Source organism: Vicia villosa, linkage group LG3 (assembly GCF_029867415.1).
Source record: "Vicia villosa cultivar HV-30 ecotype Madison, WI linkage group LG3, Vvil1.0, whole genome shotgun sequence".
NCBI classification, from domain to species: domain Eukaryota; kingdom Viridiplantae; phylum Streptophyta; class Magnoliopsida; order Fabales; family Fabaceae; genus Vicia; species Vicia villosa.
This window is the reverse complement of record NC_081182.1, coordinates 29,742,803-29,766,355: the sequence shown is the minus strand read 5'-3', so window position 1 is coordinate 29,766,355 and position 23,553 is coordinate 29,742,803. Positions and strand designations below refer to the sequence as shown.

The 23,553-nt window shown below is 31.9% G+C and overlaps 1 protein-coding gene across 1 annotated transcript; it reads left to right on the top strand.

Moving 5' to 3' along the window:
- Positions 1–19,614: 19,614 nt before the first annotated feature.
- On the top strand, positions 19,615–23,127 carry LOC131655293 (pumilio homolog 12-like). The gene is made up of 5 exons (XM_058925185.1): positions 19,615–20,716; positions 20,825–20,987; positions 21,514–21,677; positions 21,937–22,195; positions 22,435–23,127. The coding sequence occupies exons 1-5, from the start codon at positions 19,779–19,781 to the stop codon at positions 22,555–22,557; spliced, it is 1,647 nt and encodes a 548-aa protein (XP_058781168.1). The 5' UTR covers positions 19,615–19,778; the 3' UTR covers positions 22,558–23,127.
- The last annotated feature ends 426 nt before the right edge of the window (positions 23,128–23,553 follow it).

Genomic DNA, 23,553 nt, shown 5'->3' with positions numbered 1-23,553 from the left:
GTAAATGCATTTTTTATACATTTTACTATAAAAAATCACTACCCCCTTTAGCCCTTGATGATATGGTTTTGATCCCACGCTCCTTCGAACTCAAGACTCCAAGGAGAGCAAACCCTTGAGACCCGAGCTCCTTTCTGCTGGGCCAACCCTCTCAGGTTCCTATAGGCTATAGTTAAAACTTTCTTTTTTTTAGTCCATTTTGAATTTGAATCAATTTATTCATGAATTTTGATCGAGTCGAATTCAAACTTAAAAAAAATTAATGACAAACTTGATTCAAATTTCAAGTTTATGGAACACTTATATGAAATTTAATCGAGTTGAGTTCAAATTTTTAAAAAAAAATTATGACAAACTTGAATGGAATTTCGAGTTTGTGGAACACTTATTACGTCCCAATTAACATATTGCCTTCACTGGTAATATTATGTGAACTAAAAAAGTGACAAGTTACACTATTTATGCAATCTAACATTTATGCAATCTAACATTTTAAAAAAAAATTAACAATTTTTTATAATATTTTTTATAATTTTATTAAATAATTCTGATTGCCACATGTAATTGTCGATTTATAATTTTTTTTGTCATTGATGGGTAGTGGGTCAAAACGAACTTGTCAAAAAATGATGGATTGGTTAGAATTTTGGTCGGCCTATTCGGTCAACCACCCCGTCAAACCCGTCAAAACAATAAACTGATGTAATGGGGCGGATTGACCTACCAAGCCCGCTTAATTTATTTATAATGTTTCACTCTTATTTTGTTAAACAATGTTATGTAAATTAAATCACTAAACTCTGGTATTGTATTTTAGTAATGGTTTTTTATTTCTGTCTAAAAAATATTTATTTTGATTGTTTGATGGTTAATTCTAGTTATGAAGTACTCAATTTTTATTTTTATTTGTAGAAGGTTAATATTTGAACTATAGTTTTAGATCTGTTGTCGGTTTTTATATCTTAGGTGAAATTTCTTGATGATTTTTAAATTTTTAATTGTCATTTTAATTAATTCTATTAATTTTAATTTTTGATGATTTCACTATATAGATTTATTATTTGTGAATATATGAAATATTTTTTAACGTTTAAAATACAATGAATTTGAAGCAACTGAAAAAAAGCTAGGTATTTCTCATTGTGAGAGAAGTCCATACAGTAGAACCATTTTGCAATGATAAGCCAAAAGTTAGATATTTCTTAGCTCCTTAATTTAAACAAAATTTTTAATTTTAATTTTTCCATTAAACAGTTTTTTATTGATTATGTAATATAATTAAATTTATATGATTATTGTTTATTTTACAATTATATAAGTTATTTCAAATTTTGTATATGTATTTAAATATATTTTATATCGTATTAATATTTATTTTACGGGTCATTATATCTTGAGAAGAAGAAAGAAAAAAGAAAAAGAAATTTTTATAATTTAAAATCAAGATTTTGTCTTTTAAATTAAGAAAATTATTGATTAAATTAAAATAAAAATTGTGCTGATAATAATCCGTGAGATAAAAAATTTATTTGATATTATAGAAAATGTATTTAGTGGATAGATAGTATATTTTCTTTGATTTGAAAGAAAAAAATCCTTATTTTAAAAAATTCTTTTTTTCTTTTTCTCACGAGTTATTTTTTTTTTCTTTTTTTTTTTTATGATTATTCAATATAATTGAGTTTATATAATTATTTTTTATTTTACAATTAAATAACTCGTTTAAATTTAAATATGTACACCCTCTTGTCACTATTATAAATAAATTTCAGGTACATTTGATAGTTAATGTATCTAGTTTATAAGTGAATTAGATACATTAACAATCAAATGTAATACAAAAAATGAAATTTACTTATAATAATAATAATCTAATGGTGTATATAAATACATTTTATATTATATATATTCTACAAACTTTTTATTTCATGAATGAATATCAACACAATATATATTTTATTTTGAGCAACAATTACTTAAGAAATATTTTATTTTAAATATTAAATATTATTTTTTCTTTCCTCTCACGGATCCATATATCATATAATTATAAATGAATTTATCCTTGCGGTGGCAAGAAATTTTGACTAAAGCATGGAGTGTAGAATGGAACAGGACATTTCTAAAAAGGAATAAAGCATGAAGAAGTGGAGAAGGCCGAGCAGGATGAGCTAGCCTTAGTAGAATGTTGAATAGTTTTGCTATAGCATTAATCGTAAGACGCGTTAGATCATTACTGATACCGAATGAAAAAGAAAACAATGCTTTTTAAGGGAGACCTATGCCTATTTCATAAGCACCTGTGTTCCAACTTCCACAAGCTGTGCTTGCTTTGCACGTCAATGGCTTTAGAAACTTGTTTTCATGACTCTTGAATCCTTTTTCACTCAACAATTCCTTTTACAGTATAATATTGACTAGGGGTGTTCGCGGTGCGGTTTGGACGATTTTGACGAAAAAAATCATCCGAACCGCAAGAGAAAAAATCGTGCGGTTTGGTTTGGTTTTGTTGACTTTTAAAAAAATCCAAACCAAACTAATGTGATTTGGTTCGGTTCGGTTGGTTCGGTTTTTTACAAATATTTTATTAAATCATACATATACATATAGATGACAACATAACTTTGTATTTAGATATTCATACATTATTAAATAACAACAAAACTCGTCATATTTTGACAACAACTTTCTATTAAATATGTAAAAATTAAATTAGACAAAAGTGGAATAATAAACATAAAATAATAGTATAAAACAATATAAAAATTATTAAAATGAAACAATAAAATAGAAGAGACGAGAGATTAGTGAAAGTGAAAAAGAAAAAAACAAAAGAGTTGAGAGATTAGAGAAGAAAATGTGCGATAGAAACGAAACTGAAATAGGGAACATTTGCATAAAAATGAGAAGATGAAAAAGAAAGAGTATAAGAGAGTATAGATTATAAAAAAAGAGGGAAGATGTATGTGGTAAAGAAGGCGCGATAATGCTAGTAGAGATTTGAGAAGATCGGGACTAAAATCATATGTGTAAGGATGAGAAAATTGTTTGTAATTATAAGGCTAAAGTGTAATAGATTTAAGTTTGGGTTGGATGTGAGTTAAGTAAAAGTTAGGTTGTAACATAATGCGGTTTGATTCGGTTTGGTTTGGTTTCCAAAACACAAACCGCAAACCGAACCGAACCGAACCGTGCGGTTTTGTTAAAAGATGACCCAAACTAATCTGAACCAAATGATTTTAGATTTAATGATTCAATTATTATTTGATGTTTTTGAATGTGATTATATGAATCACGGTGATTTATCGATGAATATATGTGACGTTTGATGTTTGTGTTGATGTGTGTGGGGTAATAGAGTTGAGGTGTTAATTAGAATAATAATATAGTTTCTAATTAGCATCATTATTTAAATAAAATAAAATAAGAGGTAATGAGGAGGAGTTAGTAAGGGCATAATTGGAAGTTTATAATAAGGGTCCTAAGGCTAACTAGGTACAAAGATAAAAAGGGAGAGAAATTCATTAGTCGTAGAATAGGAGAAAACGTGAAAAGAAGAGAGAGCTAGGGAAAGAGAGGAGAAGAAGATCAACCGTAGGAATTCGAAAGAGAATCAGTTTGGCTAATAATCTAAGGTAAGGGGGTTATCGTGATTATTATGTTTGATTTAAGGGGTTGCTAAATGTATGTTGGGGTTTGGGATAATTTTGTGATATTTGATGAAATTGATGAATGATGATGATGAATTTGTTGAGATTGTATAACTATTATGTCGTGTGATATTGTTGATTGTTGTATTGATGAATGATAACATTATCTAGAGTCAAATCCACCATGTTTAGGGATTTGAAGGTCTAGGGTTTTAATGGAGATATGATAAATAATTGTGTTTTTGTGTTAAGAATAATTAATCTATGTTAGAACTAGGTTAATAGGCTTTAAATGGCAGAAAACTATCGATTAAAAATCAATTTTTCGGCAAAGGATTGGGTATGATTTGATGTAGGTCGTGCATGAATTTTCTGCAGAATCGCAGAGTCCGCTTAGCGCGTTCTGTGAAATAAAATGGGTCTGATTACAGTAGGTAGCCCCCTTAGCGCGGTATGGTTGTGGTTAGCGCGGTTCCTGAAAAACGAAAATTATTATTTTTGAAAATTGATTTCAGAATATGGTAACTTATATTTGATTAGAATTTCTGGGAATTTTCTGGAATTTAATGTGCATATTTTGGTAGGTTTATATGGCATTTTGTATGAAACTTGACTTTGTGAATCCTTGTGTTCTACACTTGATTCTAGTGAATGTTGTTGTGTTGATTGATAACATGATTATTTGGTGATTTGTGAGTGGAATTGAATAAGATGTGTATGATGCCTATGTTGAGTGTTGATGTGACTTTGATGAATACATGAATGGTGATGCTATTTTGACTAGTCGTGGTCATTGATTTTGTGACGTTGAACATCATGCATTCATAGCATACTTGTAGGAAGAAAGTCCAGTGATGTTGTGGGACCTCGGTCCAGTGTTGGCCTTAATCCCATTACGTGGATTGAGTGCATTTTGTGTTAAGCTCCGGTTCCAAGCGGGAATCGATCCTATCGTGGGGATCTTTGAAGGACGATGACAGAGTCATCAGTGATGAATAGGTACCACATACATGAGTCCATTGTTGTTGCATTGCATTGTTGTGATGATGCATGATGTGATGATATTGATTATTTGTGATGTGACGTATCTAATTGATAATTGTGATTGAATCATAAGATGATGTTGTGAATAGGTGATGATGTGCAGGCGTGGGTAAGTATTCGTATATGATGGATACATTGTATCGTTATATGTTTGGTTGATCATTTGTATTCAACTACTATATCTATTCCTTATGTCTTACATAATGATTATGAAATACGCACCCTTTGTGTTTGAATGTTTCCTCCACAAGGGTAACATGCAGGTAATCAGGAGTAGTCCGTTAAAGTTTGAGGATAGCATCTTAGTGTCCTTTTACCGTTGTTTAGTTTGAAGGGAGTCTTGCTCTGATACGTAACATCGGCGATGAGGTCTGTGGACCTCCGATTTTTTTTAATACCGGGCCATACCTCTGATCTGTAGAGATACGTGAACTGACTCTTTTTTGTCGCTTAATGCTTTCGCATTTTTTGAAAATTCACAGAGTCGCCACCGACCTTTTATTTTATCCAATTAAGGAAAGGTTTATAAAAGAAACAGAAAAAAGACCTTTAAGAAATTCTGGGTAAGGGGGTAGGTTATACAAAGGGAAGGTGTTAGCACCCTTTGTATCCATGGTTATCCATGGGCTCTTAAGTTTGCTTAGCTCAATTGTTTGTCGATCACTTTTCAATTGCTCTGAGATTGCTCATATGTGGTTTCAAATACCTTTGTAATTTGAATTTTGTAATGATCCGTGTGTGGATGTATACAAAATGCTTGTTTATCTTTCGAAAGATGTTTTGAAAAGAACGTTAACTTTGTAATAACCCGTGTTTGGATGTATACAAAGTATTGTCTTTTTTGAAAGTTTTGAAAAATCAACAGTGTATGAGAATTTTGTTTGTTTTGATTTGAGCAAGCAAACTAGGAGGTCTACCCTGAGTTGTAAGGTCTTTATCCTATTTCCTTTAAAAATCTATCCTTTCACCGGATATAAAAGCAAGGTTCGATTTTGTACTCAAAATAGTAGAATTTGACTTTGATTTTGAAAGAATGAAAAGGATTACCTTAAGAGGTGCAAGTGTGATTGTGATTGGATTCAGATATTTATCTTTGAAGTTAGTGATCTAACGGTTCAATTTTATCTTTGACATACACGCAGTTTATATTTGCTGGAAATTAAAGTGCGGAAATGTAAAGTGCGGAAAGTAAATCTACGCTATTACATCGATTATGCAGGAAATGTAAACTAGCCTATTTACATGAATTTGACATCCTATACATTTATCTAGGAATTTAAATTGCAAGAAAAATAAAAGGCATGTTTTTGGATTTTTTATGATTGGTTTTAATTATAATTAATGCAAGATTAATTAAATTAAAATGAAGAAAAAAGATGAAAACAGATTTAAACCTAAAAATAAGTTTAAAAATATGTACAAAATATTTGTCAATTAATTTTAAAACAAAACTAATTTTTTTTTGAATTTTTGGAATTGATTTAAGTTAATTAAAACATAATTATGTAAATAATTATACAAATAATTAAAACTTAAAAAAGAAAATTATTCAAAATATGTACAAAATTAGTTTATAATATATAAACAATATTTATCACAAAGAACAATTTTTTTTATGATTTTTTGATTGGTTAGAATAATTAAAAAGCAAATATATAAATATATACTAATTAATTATGCAAAATATTGAAATTTTGAAGAAAATAAAAATATTTTTATTTCAGAAAATAATATATTATTTTAGAAGTCTAAAAATATTTTTTGTGTATTTTTTGGATTTTTAAAACTATTTTTAATTAATTTTATAAAGAAATTAAAATAGAAATAAAAATATAAAGATTATGATCAAGTGTGGTTGGATTGAGAGGGAGCATGGTGTGGCTGCGTTTTTAATGCGTTGGATGAGAGATTGAGATGATCCAAGGGCTTAGATTGTGAGTCACATGGTATGATAGTGGGGGACATGCATTGAATTCAAGGAGAATTCAAACTTTCTGACTGGGACCCACTAGTGCACATGTGGATGGGAAGACTAGTTGACCAGCGAATAAGAGGGAAGAAAAGTGCCACGCGTGTGGTCAACTTTTCAGCCACACTATTCATCATCTTCTTCATATTACCTGCGGATTTTCTTGCAGACTTACCTGCGGATTTTCCTGCGGATTTTGCTTTCAATTCTTTAACCTTTTGGATGACCTACAAAACGAAAATAAAAAAGAAAGAGGGCCACCCAGATCACCTAAATGGACCCTTCTGAACATGATAGCGTCGTTAGTTTTTTCATTTGGAGCCTCTATCATGGAGAACGAAAGGTTTACATCTTTGAAGCTCAAAAATGGTAGAGCTTCAAAACCACGTTAAAGCTTGCATGTGATCACTCAAACCTACTCTATATCATGCCATGAGTCCATGCAAGTGGTTAGTTTTCATTTTAATCAAGCATGCATAGGAAAACGAAAGCTATATGTATATGTTCATGAAAGACACCAAGCATGTGTTACGACTCTCATGGGACCACACAAGGAGTTTATTCTTACTATATACTACTTTATAAGATGATTGGAAGTGTTTGTTTGTATTGATATTGATTGGAATATAGAATTCGAAAATTACAAAGTGTATGGAATTTTGAGAGAATTTATGAAGTTTCTATGCTATGCTTGGGCTATAATTTCGTGGTTGTCTTGGCTCTCTCTTGCCCACCCTGTTGCTGAAATATTCTTGCCTTTATATAAGCCTTGGAGTGCTTAAAAAATAAGCTAAGAAGCATTCATGAGCTTTGTTGGAATCTTGACTTTTCAAGCTTAAAACTTAAGCTACCATTGCTTGCTCTTCACACTTCTTTCCTTGCAGCCTCCTTGCTGCATAATTAAGTGATTATTTGATGAGTCATGCTTGGAAAATAAGCTACCCATTATTCTTCCATTTTCCTTTTTAAATTTAATCTTATATGTGATAAAATTAAATCAAAAATGGATAAAAATGATGTGGGCTTTGTCTTGGTCGTGGGAGGCCCATTACATCATGGAAATGATGTTTGAATGCTGAAAACTTGGCCCCATTTGGAAAAAATGCAATTTTGAACAATGTTGATTTCATGCATTTTCCCAAAATTTAGCCAACTTCAACAAGGTGTAAATCCTTCAATTTTTGTCATATGAAGGAGATCTTGCACTTTTTAGAAACCTCAAAGAGTTCTATAACCAATGCCTTTGGTCTCATGTCAAAATGATTTTTGAAGCTCCTTGTGTGTCCTTTTGAAAAAAGTGTCTTTTTGTTGACTTTGAAAATGACCTGTAATGTCTTTGATCATATTTTTCAAATGGTGAATCCAATGACCATGGGATCAATGGCATTTGAAAGATAATTGAATTTCCTTCAAAACAAGCTTTGGTTTGAATTTTTTGGATGAAGGATGAGAGAGTTATGATCAGTCAAAGTTGAGTTGACTTTTCAGGCAAAAACCCTAATTTTGAATCTTAGGGTTTTGTTGATTTTTGATCTTTCCTTGATGAATTATGATCATCCAATGATCAAATGATGAATCCTTTGACAAAATATGGACTTTGACAAAAAATTTCATTTTTGACTGTCTGTTGACTTTTTTGGTCAAACGGGTCGTCTGTTGACTGTTTGAGCTGCTGACGGTGCGTCTGAGTGAATTGAAGTTTGAAAATTTGTATGATGGTACTTTGAGATATATGGATGTGTATGAAATCCATTTGAGCTCTCAAAAACTTGTTGCTCCTGTAAAACAAGAAAAACCCTGATTAGGGACTGTTTGTGTAGGAGACAGTTAAGCGTACCTGATTTTTGTGCAGTGTTGAGTCTCTGCTAATCATGTGATATTCAGAAGACTTCTAGCACAAAAGATCTTGGAATTTTGAATTGTGAAAGATTGATTTGATTGATGGTACAAAACAACTGAGAATTGTACTACCAGCAGTTTGGCTGTCAACTAACTGTCCAGGTATTGATGTAGCAGTTAGAGTGAAAAATCAACAGTCAAAGTTAATTTTCTTTTTTTTGTTGTTGTTTTTGTTTTATGTGAAATATGAAAGTTTATTTACATGACTTGTTAGAAAAACACAGACATAATAAATAACTAATATTTGCGGTATGCGGGCAAAATTACCGATAATAACCCTGAAAATCATTTAATGCACAGAAATAGGAATATTTGACTGGCAGAAAACACACAAAATATTATCTTAGTAATTAAGCAATATTATGACAAATAGTACAACATTTAATACTGACAGTACAAATATCACATACTATATTGAACAGTACGACGAATAAACGGTACATTTAAGAAATGAGAAATACGGCAAATTTTAAGAATGACGATTGATAACCCATGCTATGAACAATAACATGTAGATGATTGGGAGTGCAACTATTGCAGGTCCACACTCCTCAGGACTATGCAGGCAGAAGAAAGTCATGATCACCGTAGCAATGGTGATGACTGTAAGAAACAGTGTCTCTATCCACTTTGCCATTCTTGTTAGGGAAGAAGAGAAAATAGATATGAGATAGGAATTTGAAAGATGAATTGGAATTTGATGTGAGATTTTATGGAAGAAAATGAGAGGTATTTATAGAATGGAAAGAAGGAAAGAGACGTTGGGGAATGATGTGATTCCGTACAAAAGGAAAATTTGAGTGGAAGTAAGATTTGAAAGAAAGTGTATGATAGTGTTGGAAAAAGGAGAGATTTGATTTTTGAAAAAGAGATTTGAAAAGATTTTTGCAAATAATGGAATATAGTACAAAAATTAGTGGGAAACAAAAGATAATAATAATCTACTTGTTACCAGTACAGTCTGAGTTTCCTGATTCTGCGCCTGCAAAAAAGATTTAACTCTGTACCAATTGTGTCAGTACCATTTATCTGTAAATAAATAAATAGCATGTGTGAAGTAATAAACAGTATTTGGTGTTTGCGTAAGAATAAATTCAACTGCAAGCCAAATCACTGTATAAGAGAAATTCTGAAAACTAAGTATTTCATATGTCAGGATATTTGTTGAAATAAAAATCCATGATTATATGAGACCCTTAATTTTCAGATTGGAGTTTTCTTGAAAAATATGTGGGCAAATTTTGGGGTATAACAAGGTCGTTATGTTTTGAACTATTATGTTCTCTTTGATGAATTGAGTTGATATACCTTTTGATGTTGATCTTTTGAGTTGTAACTCATGAACCATGATGTTCAGTTGATGTTTTTGAAGTTTATTCTAAAGATGTTTTAGATTATTAATTCTGCTGCGAAGTATTTGAAAAAATGTGTTGAGTTGTCATTCGATGTATGTTTTAAAATTGATGCAACGCGTGTTAAGGAGCAAGACTATTGTTAATGATGTTTTTATAACGATGTGACACTCTTGTTGGAGATTTTATTTGATGTTAATTGATATTATATTGCGAATGTTCCTTGTGGGTTAGAAGGGTGTTACAATTAGCACAATGGAATTGGAATTAAAGTGAAGCAAAATTTAATCTTTGATGAACAATTGAAACACGACTTTATTCACATCTTATTTAATAATTCCCCAAAAAGTATGATAAAAGAATCCACCAAACCCATCAGGGCCAGGGGCGCTCTCCTTGTTCAAGCAAGTAACTACATTACTAATTTCGTCAGCATTAGATATAATCACGAGCAAGAGATTGGTATCATCATTCATCAAACAGGGAATAGTTTTCTCAACCAGACCATTGTCACTCACGTTTTCCTGCTGATTGAACAAGTCTTCAACGTATTGGGTAACTTGATCCCTGATAAGGCCATCATCTGTGATAACTTCGTTATTGTGATGTATAACAAATAAAGGCTTTGAGGCAACTTTGTTCCTGGCATATCTGTGGAAAAAATAGGTGTTTGTGCCCCCCTTAATAGCCCAACTCACTTTAGGTTTATTCTTCCAACATGATTCTTCCAATCTCAAAGCAAAAGAGTGCTCATTTTGGGCAATAATCTCCTGAGCCCGGGTTAGAATATTGTCACCAGAGATGGTAGTCTTGTGTTATATCTTCTTTAAATTTTCCTCAGGAATTTTTAATCTATCATGAATATTGCCAAAGGATATCTTGTTCCAATACTTATATAATTATCCTTGATGAGAAATGAAACTTGTTGATCATCAGCTACAACCGTTAAGGGATCAAGGTCTTTATGCCAGATGCACCACAAAGTAGGGAAATATTTGTGATTCATGGCAAACAACTTAAGGTTGAAATTAGAAATACATTTATTATGGAAGTTTTCAAATTTCATCTAAGGCTCTGCAATAAATAGAAAGGTTAACTTTTGCTTCTTAATGGATCTCTCAAATTTAGAAGGGGCATTAGCCAGACCCATATTGTTCGAAAAGATACACTTCATGATGAAGTGTTTACTTTACTAGAGCTAGGTCTAGTGGACTTCTGAGCGTTGTTTTTTTGTTTTCCGTTTGATGTCACCAATTGGAAACCATCATGAGGAATCCATGCCAGATCCTGTTAATTTTCCTCTATTGTCTCAACCATATTGGCCCATGACTCTTGTAAAAACTCCCAAACATTGTTATTGCTAGTCATAAGTTGAGTTTCTATAACAAATTTCACCTCTTAAGTGGCATCCACACTATCATTATCTAAAATTCCATCATAAATAATTACCTCAATTTCCAGTTCCTTTGGAATAGTAATCCGATTACCTTGATCATTATGAGGTTCCACCCTCCATGAGCTTCTTCCACCTGCTGCTTAACATGTATCTCTATTTTCTCAACCTGTATACCGTTGGGAACTTTGGGTTGTTTATTTGTTTCAACTTTTCTATCATTGATTTCCTTCCATTTGCAATTATCCATAGAATGCCCAATACAAGAACAATACTTGCAAAAGTTAAGAACTTTCTCATATTCTATCTAAACGAAGAATGCAAACCCAATTCTTTCCACAAGAATCTTGTAGCTGAATTCTTTAATCAAATCCAAATTCACCAGAACCCTGACATAGTATCCCAAAGCTCTTTCAAATGGAACTTTGTTTGAAGCCAAATCGATGCAAGTACACCTGAGTCAAACCATTTATTCTGATCCAAACCTGGGTGAAGTATGTTTAATGGTTGAAGGCACAAAATCCCTAGTCCAAGGAAATAGCTTCAATAGACCTGAACCTAATTTGGATGTGTTTACTGATCTAACAACGTGAACATCCTCTAAGTAGGAGAACCCAAAGAATCCTTTCCCTAAAGAAAGGATATCCCATTTACCCATAGAATTTCGTAAGTTTGATAATTTAGAGCACATAGCAACCACCGTTAATGGAGAAGAACCCTTTGACCAGACAACCATGCCGTGATGGTTGTGCTTACAAGTCTACTTCTCAATAATTTAGAGCGCAAAGCGACCATTATCTCAATATTTCATGGTGATACATAATTGATTTAAATAACAAGCCCACTTCTTTGTACACGTCGTTCTAAATCCGTCTCAACAATTCACATAGGTTTAAGACGAGATTCATTTTAAAAAAATAAATTTTAAATTTTTATTTGCAGTTTTAAATCCGTCTCAAAATTTTGTAGACATTTTTGGACGACATTACTTTTAAAATAAAAAATCAATCTTTTACGGGTTTCCCTAAATCTGGATAAAAAAATTTGGGATGAAATTTACTTTAAAATAAAAAATCACACCTTTTTTTTTATCTTAAATCTATCTCAATATTTTACACAAATTGAAACGACATTGATTCTAAAATAACAAATCAACATCTTTTTTTGCCATATAAATTGTGCATATTTGAGGCAAAATTGATTTTAATATAAAAATTCACATTTTCTTTTGCATTCTCAAATTTGTCTTACAAATTCATCCATATTGGGTGATATTTATTTTAGAATGAAAATTTCATACTTTTTTTGTGTCGTCTCAAATCAGCGCACAAATTTGAAAAGAAATTGATATTAAAATTTCAATATTTGTGTAAAATTAAAAAATAATCACATTTTTTTATTTGTCATCCCATATTCCTATCAAGAGTTTGCACAAATTTAAGACAAAATTTCTTTTAAAATAACAAATCAATATTGTCTCAACCTTTAACACAAATTTGAGGTGAAATCAATTTTAAAAAAAATTATATCTTTTTATGGGTTGTCCTAAATATATCTCATATTTTCACATAAATATGGGATTAAATTAGTTTTAAAATAAAAAACTCGCATTTTTTGGAATCGTCTCAAATAGGGGTGAAAAAATGGGCCATAGCCCGTCAGACTAGCCCACCATCCGTCAAATAATGATGGATTAGGTTGAGATTTTAGGCCTCCCACCCACAAAAGACCGTTCCTCTAATGCCCGCTCCACCAAAACTTGTCATCCGTCAAAGCCCGCCTGCCTATTTGTTCACCCCGTTCCGCCTTAAGCCCGTCATTTTTAGTTTATTCTAGTAATTCTAATTCTTGATGGTTTTATTTAATAGATGTATTTGTGAATTTATTTGTGACGTCATCAGGTTCTAAACTCAACATTCTAGAAGAATACTAGTGTTGTGTTACAATGGAAGTCCATATTCTAGAATGCTACTTCTATAACGATTCTAAGGAACGTTAATACAAGAGTTTTTTTATCGTGACTTTGCAAGGAAGCTTTAGAAGCCTTTTTAAAGCTTTGATTATGTGTCCCATGTTTTGAAGATGCTGAAGACGAGGTTCTGATGAACAAGTTCTGAAGATCTGATGACATCTCTTCTAAAGACCAAGTGCTGAAGACTCTGAAGACAAGGTTCTGCTGAACAGGTTTTAAATACTCAACGACTTAGGTTCTGAAGATTTAAGTTCTGATCATCTACAAGTTGCTTCAATTAACATACAATCAGAAGCTTCTGAAGAGTTAGAAGATCAAGGACGCCTTGTGTGTGATGGTGAGCATAAAAGTACTAATATAAACTGTGACCTCTACTCTTATAGGGTGGCGTAAGGACAATCCAACTTGTACTTATTATCTACCATTCCCATCATGATCGTCGGGGAATTTACAACTGTAATTTGTATTTCATATTTTACCCTCTAACAAATCTATATTTCTCTATAATAGGAGCCATTAGAAGAATTTGAAATCAACGAATCAGTTCTACAAAACTACACCAAAGCGCTGCACAAACTATGTTAGAGAAAATCTTTGTATAGTTTTGTATTTTAAGCAAGGAGATTTTGTTCGTTTCATGATTTCAACACTTTTGTGTTATTGTACTTAAAAATTATGTAATCAGCTTATTAGAAGCATCTTTATATACACACTTGTAATCAACATTGGTTGATTGATGCCTTGAGGGACTAAGTGTTAGTCAGAAGCCTCGGGAATACTTTAGCTGCGGTCATAGTGGTTTCACGATAAGGATTGGCTGAACTTGTTGGGGTTGTCAGCAAGGTTGATCATTAGCTTATTGTGGTTGTTACCTTGAGAGACTAGTGTTAGTCATGAGTCTCAAGAAGAAATTGGCTGCAGTCATTATGGTTGTCTGCAATCAGTTTGATTATAGTGGATTAAGTCCTTATTGAGAAGGCAAAATAACATTAGGGTTGACTGGAGTAACTTCGTCAATAGTGAACCAGGATAAAAATAAAGGTGTCATTTATTTTTATTCATTTGTTAACCTTGTGTTTAAGTTGTAAAAAAATTATATTTGGTGCAACCCAATTCAAACCCCTCATTTCTTGTGTTTCTCGCGCATCCAAAAAACACTACCACACCACCTGCAAGAAAGCTCTCACTGTAAAAGTGGGAATCCAAAAGTTTGATTTCCATCTAATAGGTCACCAGTTTGAAGTTCATATAGACAATTCCTCCTTCCCCAAGATCCTTGAATTCAAGATTAAAAAGCCTCCAGATCCTCAGACCATTCGCCTCAAAGATTAGTTCTCTAGATATGATTTCTCAGTAAAACATATCAAAAGGATCTCAGAATATGATCCCTGGTCTACTATCCAGGGCTATGAAACCAATCTAGATCATCACAGCCAAGCACATTTTCCCTCCGATTCTCATGGTCAAACCATTACCAACCTATGCATCTAAAACCATGGGCCTTCCTCCAGGAATAACTAAATACTCTTCACCCTCAAAGCTCTAGCAATATGCTAGGAATAATATTTTTTATTACATGACAAAAATCATAAAGAATAAACTTCCGTATCATACTCCTTATTTCCCAGATACACCATTTCTTCTATCCATTATAAAATACCATTTATGGTATATATGGTGTGCCACTAGTTTATATTTTATGACTGTTCTCATATCCGCCGAAGCCATGTATGAACACATAATGGATCCTGAAAAACACAAATCCTTAATATAAACTACTCTTGAATGGTACTCTCCATTAACATGGTGGAGAAATCAATTAAAGCCAGTCCTAGATGAAGTGAAAGAGCTAATATTAGCCCAAGAGGCTATTAGCAAACTCAAATATGTTTTCTTCCTACACAAGCCTTATCAAATAGATCATGCAACTAAGTGACTTAATTGTAAGAGTGATGGTCATTTATAGGAAACCATTGATGATTATCCTCCCAGTCTAAAAATCACAAAAGAATTAATGGAGTATGTTTTCTTCGTCAACCTCTATGAACCATAAAACATGAGTGACAATACAACTTGCATAAGTCATCAAAAGTTTAAAGCCTAGAAACTTTAGAAAGCACAGCTCAAGCCACACAACAGAAATCAGAGACTCTAGTGGAAGCTGGATTCTCAGAAAGGAGACGTGGAAGAAGCTCATAGAAAAATAATGGACCATACTTAAATGATGGATGACATATGAGAGCACGAGTCATCCAAATTTAGATATTTCTTTTCCGAATGAAACTTATCCGATCAAAATATGTCCCCATCTCATGAACCCATCTACAAAGATTATTGTGGACAGATACCCACTTTGTATGATAGGCGTGGCTATGAATAGTGTTAAGATTGATGTGGACAAATACACACTTTGTATAATAGGCGTGACTATGAATAGTATTATTTTATTTTTGTGTGAAAAAGTAGTCAAAAGTATATCTACCACTTGATAAAGAATTCCATTAATGCAATATGTTTGCTTTGTCAACTTCCATGAACGAAAGAACCTGAATGAAAATACAACTTGCATAAGTCATCAAAAGTTTAAATCCTAGAAATTGGAGAAAGCTCAGCTCAAGCCACACAACAAAATCAGAGTCTCCAAAGAAGCCAAAAACTTGATCAGTTAATTAGCAAGTGTAGTAATCAGCCAATGTAGTAATAACGGGAAATCCCAAAGTATCGATCTCAAGGACTGCGTGATGATATAAAGTTATCGTTTCAATTCAGTTAAACAAAATCCTTGGGTCCTAGGGGTTTTGGTTTGGAGAATTATGAAATAAATTGCAAATAAAAATAAATCAACTGCTTGAACATTTTTGACATATATGACTAGCATGCGGGAGAAGGTGTGTGATTCATTCCTGTAACAACTCTAAAGTAACATTGCAGTAACATGTTTTACACTATTGTTATTGCAAATATAAAATCAAAGTCATTTACAGAGTCAAATCAGCGACATCCCATAGCATTAAGGGGTTTAGCTACTCATAATATTCAAAGAAATTAAAAGATAAATTATAGACATTACAGGTGTTGGGGATGAATTTGATCTTCAATTGCTTCGGTTCATGAAAACCTCCTTCTCGCCGAATCCCTTGTCTACTCCAATTTTTTCTCGTGTAATTCTTTGTCCGCAAAAAAGTCTCTTTGCTTGTCACAAATGGTGACTTATCACAACCCCAAACTTATCTTGTTGCTTGTCCTTAAGTAATGCTCAAGACAACACAACATGTTACCCCTAAAGTTCAATGTTCACCACAATATTGTTGATATTTTTTGCAACCCACTCCCGCTTCTTCTTTCAAAGTCCCCTGCGTTCCACAATCGGTTGTTACGCTACATTTCCACATCAACGTACTACTTCACCTGCCATCTTATTTCACATTCTCACCAAGACTCTCGGGGTTAAAGTGTTTGCACTCAAAAATCACAATATGCAATATAACCTCATAAGCTTGAATAAATTCTAATTTCATTTCGCATGCACATAACACACACTTTTTGAGGTCTCTAGGATTGTAACATTGCTTAGGATAAGGTGGGATACGAAAGAAGGGAAAACGAGTGTTTTGACTCAGAATTAGTGTCATTGTTCCTTTCAACATGTCCATTCCAAAATGTTATTATTAGACCTTTAGACATATTTTTGTTCCTTGGCTTGATTATTCAGATTTCATTTTTCCGAGATTGTTTTGTATCTGACTGAGTGTCGCTCTTGGGCGAGTGCTTTTCTTTGTTCTCTCTCTTTTTTTCATCCTTTTTTATCAAACTTTAATGAGAACCTTTTTTGTTTTGTTTTTTTCATTTTACACTCACCCTATTTAGCTTATGTGTGTCCACCCCAAACTTAGAATGGATCACAGATTCAAGAACAATTAACACGAATAATTTTATTTTGAAAATTTATTACTTGTGCGACGACAGATAGATGAAATATTTGATAACAATGGAGAAAGCTCAGCTCAAGCCACACAACAAAAATCAGAGTCTCCAATGGAAGCTGAATTCTCATAAGGAGACATGGAAGAAAGTCATAGAAAAATGACGGACCATACTTATATGATGAATGACATCTGGGAGCATGAGTCATCAAAATTTGGAGAGTGATTTTCTGAAGGAAACTTATCTGATCAAAACATGTCCCTATCTCATGAACCCATCTACAAAAATTGTTGAGGACAGATACCCACTTTGTATAATATGCGTGGCTATGAATAATGTTAAGATTGATGTGGACAAATACTCACTTTGTATAATAGACATGGTTATGAATAATATTATTTTATTTTCTTGTGAAAAAGTAGTCAATAATATGTCTGCCACTTGATAAAGCATTCTAATAATGTTTTGTTCATTGTTGATTTTTTTTGTCCTTTATTAAAATGCTTTATCAAATGACAGACATACTTTTAAATTTTAAAGCATTCCAATAATGTTCTTTTCATTGTATTTATAAACAAAACAGTGTTTCCCTAAAGAGTAATGCTATATAGTAAGAATGATTTGAATAAGAAATGCAAGAATGAACACTTGTCATTATTTTAGAGAACAATTTTAAATTGATTTTAAATTTAATTTCTTTTTTAATTGAGATCATGAGATAGTGGTAGTAATGGATGGTTGAGATTTAATTCTTGACTTTCTTATTTTCATACTTTCTTACTAATAAACATTTTCCTTCCCTAAAATCTTATAATAAAGGACATAAGATTAAAAACATCAAGTATCGAATATAATTAACAACATCAATGAAAAAATGAAATTGATTTAAAGATATGGCATCGTCTACAAAATAGTAGCGATATCATGGACTCGTGTGATAACAAACTCAATTAATTTCATTTTTAAATCTAGTAAAATGATCTTATTTAAAATCTTAAAAAATAATAAATTAATTAATATTTGGATCCCTACTATGAGACACGAACAAAAAGAGTATAGTTCTGTTTAAATATTTGCATCAATATATTAAAATTATGAGTTAGGATTCGTTGATACTAAGTCTTCTTTTAAGAAAAATAAATAATTATATATATATATATTATTTTATTTAATATTATCGTTTGATTCAATTTGATATAAGTCTTTTAGGTTTATATCCAATGTTAACATATATGTCTCATAAATTGTATATAAATTAAATATATTTTATTATTCTATGAATTTAAAACATAATTGTTTATAAAACATAATTGCTATTAATTTTGGAACAAATTTATTTTAAAGCTATATATATATATATATATATATATATATATATATATATATATATATATATATATATATATATATATATATATATATATATATATATATATATATATATATATATATATATATATATATATATATATATATATATATAATAAACTGTATTTGTAACTTGGTCAAAAAAGTATTATTATTAATGAATCTTAAAAAAACATAGCAACCTTAGTAGGAAATAATTTATTGACATATTAAAAGTATATAAAGATACATGATTTCATCTCAATAACAATATTAAAATAAACTCCCAAATTTAATAAAACTTATACAATATTAAAATGAAATTAATTAGAATACACTCTGAGAGTCAATGTAAAACCACTTTACATATTCATTTATTATCATTCAATTAAAATGAATTATTTTGACACAAAAAAATAAAAAAATAATTAAAAGGATTTAATTATAATTTATTTTTAATTTTTAATTTTATACTTATGTATCAAAATAATTTATTATAATTAAATTTGATTTTTCACTTAATGTATTCCAATTAATCTCTACTAAAATTACAAATCCCTTATTTCAAAAATCCTAATTCCAAACCAACCTAATCCCATAAAGTAAATAAAAAAACAACAAAACTTTCACCCGGTCAACCCTTTGACAACTTGTAAGCGAAGTTAAAAGAATATTATTATTATTATTCTCTTATAGCTATTTTTTCTACAAAAGACAAAAATATTAGTAAGAGAGTCTTAGTAGAGTGTTGACCAAAATCAGAAAACCTGAACCCCGAAGCCACATGCAATTGGCCTGAAAACGACATATAGTGGGGTTCACTTTACATTATACGACAGAAAAATCAAAACTATATAGTTTCATTTAATTTATAAAATATTTAATATCCTCGTCGTTTTCAAGTTTTTCCGCATGAAAAGTTACTATATATTGCATGCAGAATTTTGAGTTATAGGAATACTCTCTTTGCCAAACTACTCCACTTTCTTCGCCTCTTCCATTCCCTAAATTATCGCTTTCTTCACCTTACTCAGTCACATTAATCCTAATTTTATTTCCTTATTAATTAATATTAATATTAATAATTAATTATTAACCTTATAAAGTTATAAATACCCTTATTTGTTGAAACCCTTTAAATCTCTCTTCCTCTAAAGTCTAAAAACTAAACCCTCTTTTCCAAGAATCCTAGTCACTGTGCCGTCGTCGTTGTTTTTCGTAGGTAAAGATGAAACGATTCAATCCCGAGTCCATTGACGACGACGACTCAGTTTCTTTTGAGCCTCAATCAAGTTTTCTGCGACGCGTTTCGTCGCTAAATCAATATCAAACCCAAACAATGAGCCAGAATGTTGATCAGAACCAAAACCCCTCTGGTAATGATCGTCGATTTGTCCATCAAATCCAGAATCCTTGTAGTGAGAATCAAACCCTAGAAGCTGCTTTTTCTCGGCTTTCTGTTGGTGGTTCGTCGAATGGCTACGGGGTTTCGTCTTTTGATGAGAATCCTTACTATAACCATGGGGTTCAGGCTACTAATTGCTGTTTGAATCAAGAAAGTAGTGTTGGTTTCAATGGTGATGTTCGAAATAACATCGGTTACGGTTACGGTCGAGGTAGACCTTTGATGATGTCTGAGATGGATCGTATGATGTCTAGTCAAATGGATTTTATGTTGAGGCAAAATGGTTATGGTTATAGTAATGGTTTTGGTAATGGTTATGGGAATGGTTATGGTTATAGGAATGTTAACAATCTTTTGAATGGGGCTGTTGCTGGTAATGGTGGCGGTCGAGGATTTCAATATGGTTTATTGAATGAATCCTTGGCGCCGCCGAATGTTTCTTGGGTCAATGGTATTGTTAATCATAATGGAAGGAGTCAACATTGGTTTGATCAATTTCGTGGGAAATTTTATTCAATGGCTAAGGATCAGAATGGAAGTATGATTTTGGGGGAATTGATTGAAAAATTTGGAAGAGAGGCTGTTTCAAATATTTTCACGGAGGTGATTGATTATGTTTCTGAGCTGATGGTTGATCCATTTGGTAATGTTGTTATTCAGAAGATGGTGGGACTATGCAACGAGGATCAACTGACCCGGATCATTCTTATGGCCACAAGCTATGATTGTCAGCTCATTAGACTTTCTGTTGATCATTATGGGTATATTTTCAACTATTTTTCTTTGATTACTTGTTTCTTAAGGAACTGTGATTTTGTTTTTTGAATTTAGACTGATAAAGGTTTTTTATTTAAATTTTACTGTTGCAGATTTCGTTCTATTGAGAAACTGTGTGAGAATGCTACCACTAGAGATCAAAGGCGTCTTATTATGTCTGCTTTGAATCCTGCTGCTCTTTTGTTGGCTAAGGATGTTAATGGTCATCGTGTGGCTCTCTCTTGTTTGAGAAATTTCCCACATGAAGATACTAAGGTAAAATGTGTTTTCTTAATTATGGTTGGTTACTCAATTTAAGTTATAATTGTGCTTACTTTTCACAAACAATCTTACTCAATTTAAGTTATAATTATGCTTACTTTTCACAAACAATCTAAATGTGATTTAATTTTGTCTCCCCATAAATTGACTAATAATTTGTTGGTTAACCCTTTAAATTAAGGTTAAGGTTGCTGTCTCGCAACCCTGGCCAGTGTTGGCACTGCGCAGATTGGGGTTTTAGATGTTTTTTCTCTTTTTGAAACTCAAATAGTAGTCCTGCCATGCATGCTATACCATGAAAACTAGTTCTTGTTATCATATTTAACCATGCACTTTTTTATGTCTTTTTAATGTATTCCTTTCTTTTTCAATAATTTTTTGGGTAAATGAACAGTGTTGTATAATAAAGAAATATAAAAGATCACCACTTGTATTTATTATATACTTACCTGTTGTCAAACTACCTTGCTTCAGTTTATGTATGTGCTTATCATGTTCTGATTTTGGACTTTTGGCGCAGGTATTCCTGAGTATTCTTGCAACTAACTCTCTGTCGATTGCAAGAGACAAGACTGGATGTTGCGTGATGCAGTATTGCGCTAGCCATGCTCAAGGAGAACCTAAGAATCGGTTGATAGATGACATTGTACTAAATGCTCCACTATTAGCAGAAGATTGTTACGGGTTTGTTTTTGTTTTTACCAGTATTTAGTTTGTAGATAAATTGACAAACACTACTATACACTCTCACCCACAAAGTGGAAGATACTGGATTCGAACCCAGGACACAACACCACGAAATGGGATGATATCCAGCCTAACAATGTTGGTATTGTCGGTTGGGCTAGGCCTTACATATAGATATTTAGTTATTTTATTTCTAGCCAAGATAGGTAATTTCATTTATCTTCAATTCACTGTGTCTTGTTTTCTCATATTGCAGCAACTATGTGCTTCAACATCTATTGTCTATGAAAATACAGAGAGTTTCATGCAACCTACACAGACAGCTTGAAGGACGATTTGTATATCTTTCCTGCAATAAGTATGGGAGTAATGTAGTGGAAAAGTTTTTCCACGACGCAGGTATAGTTCTATCTGAAAAAATCATTGCAGAGCTGCTAAACTCTCCAAATGTATCAAGGCTCCTTGTGGATCCATTTGGAAACTATGTCATCTGTACAGCACTGATGAAATTTAAGGTAAGCCCATTTGCATGCAAGGCGTGCCTTAAAGTGCATGTTTCTCAGTTGAAACAAATACATATCACATGTTTTTTATTGGAATATGCAGTGGTTTCTCACACTTTCTATTGGCAAGTGGAGAGTATAGTTATATTATAAACAACTACTGTATTAAATTCAATATTCTATTACCTGCATACCTACCTCATTCGTTTATTGGTTGTTATTCTAACTTTCTTTTTTTATTTAATCAACAGGTTAATCCCTATCTTAAGAATGCCCTGCTGGATCTGATCCAAGCAAACTCTCTAATGATGCGCAGCAATATGTTTGGCAAAAAGTTGCTTGATAGGGCTGACAAAGAATTGCGGAATATGTAAACATGGGTCTGATGCCGACAATGTGTAACCCTTTTCATCTATCTCCTTTTCTTCATCTTCTTGTTACTCTTACCTCTGGTATACTAGTAGAATTGAATACTGATGCGTCTTAGGCAGTTAACCCAAATAAACATTTTGGTCTTAGTATTTGATGTCTTAGGCAGTTATCCAAAAAAAATCCCATGTGTTGTTCCTGTTGTGCGTTACTAAAAAAAAAGTTTCCGTGCTTTAGAAGTGAGAGTCTTAGGTTATGTCTGTTGTTGTTTGATTATTTTCTTTCAGTTTGTTTTTGTTTGTTTTGATGATGGCATGGAATGGAAGGACTTTGCTTCTGGAACAGTTTAGATTGGACAGTGCTGTATATGTTATAGAAGCTGGAGCGGGTCTTACTACAAATGTTGATATTCTAATGCTGTAATTTTTATGATTCTACTGTTATAGTTGCTCCATATTGTCTTGTACAATAAGATAATAAGTTGGATGCGTTGTTTTGCTTTATATTTTTGCATTATCTCTGAGAATAACATCTTGTTATTAGGACACTTTTATATCAACTTTCTTTCATTTTGAGTCAACCATATAATACTTTATCATTTTAGTTATTATTATTTTTTTTTACAGATTCGGGTTGATTTTACGCCTCCACCTTATTTCAGTATGTCTAATATTAACTAGTTCACTAATTTAGTGCCTTTTACTTTTGAAATTTATCTTATTTTGGTATTCTCACAATAATTACACATATTTTGACTTCTTCCATAAATTGTTTCTACTGATTAAATGGCTCTAACTCTACATCTTTTTGGGTAAAAAAATAAAACACACATTCTTTTTGTTAAGAAATGTCTCATTTATATTTTTTGAAATTATATAATTGGTCAATTATTCTCCAACTTTGATAATGACTAATCACTATCGAGTAATCTAAGGCTGGTTTAGTGTGACAAGATTGAAATTTGAAATATTACTTAAGAAATTGAAGTTCATGGTGCAGTT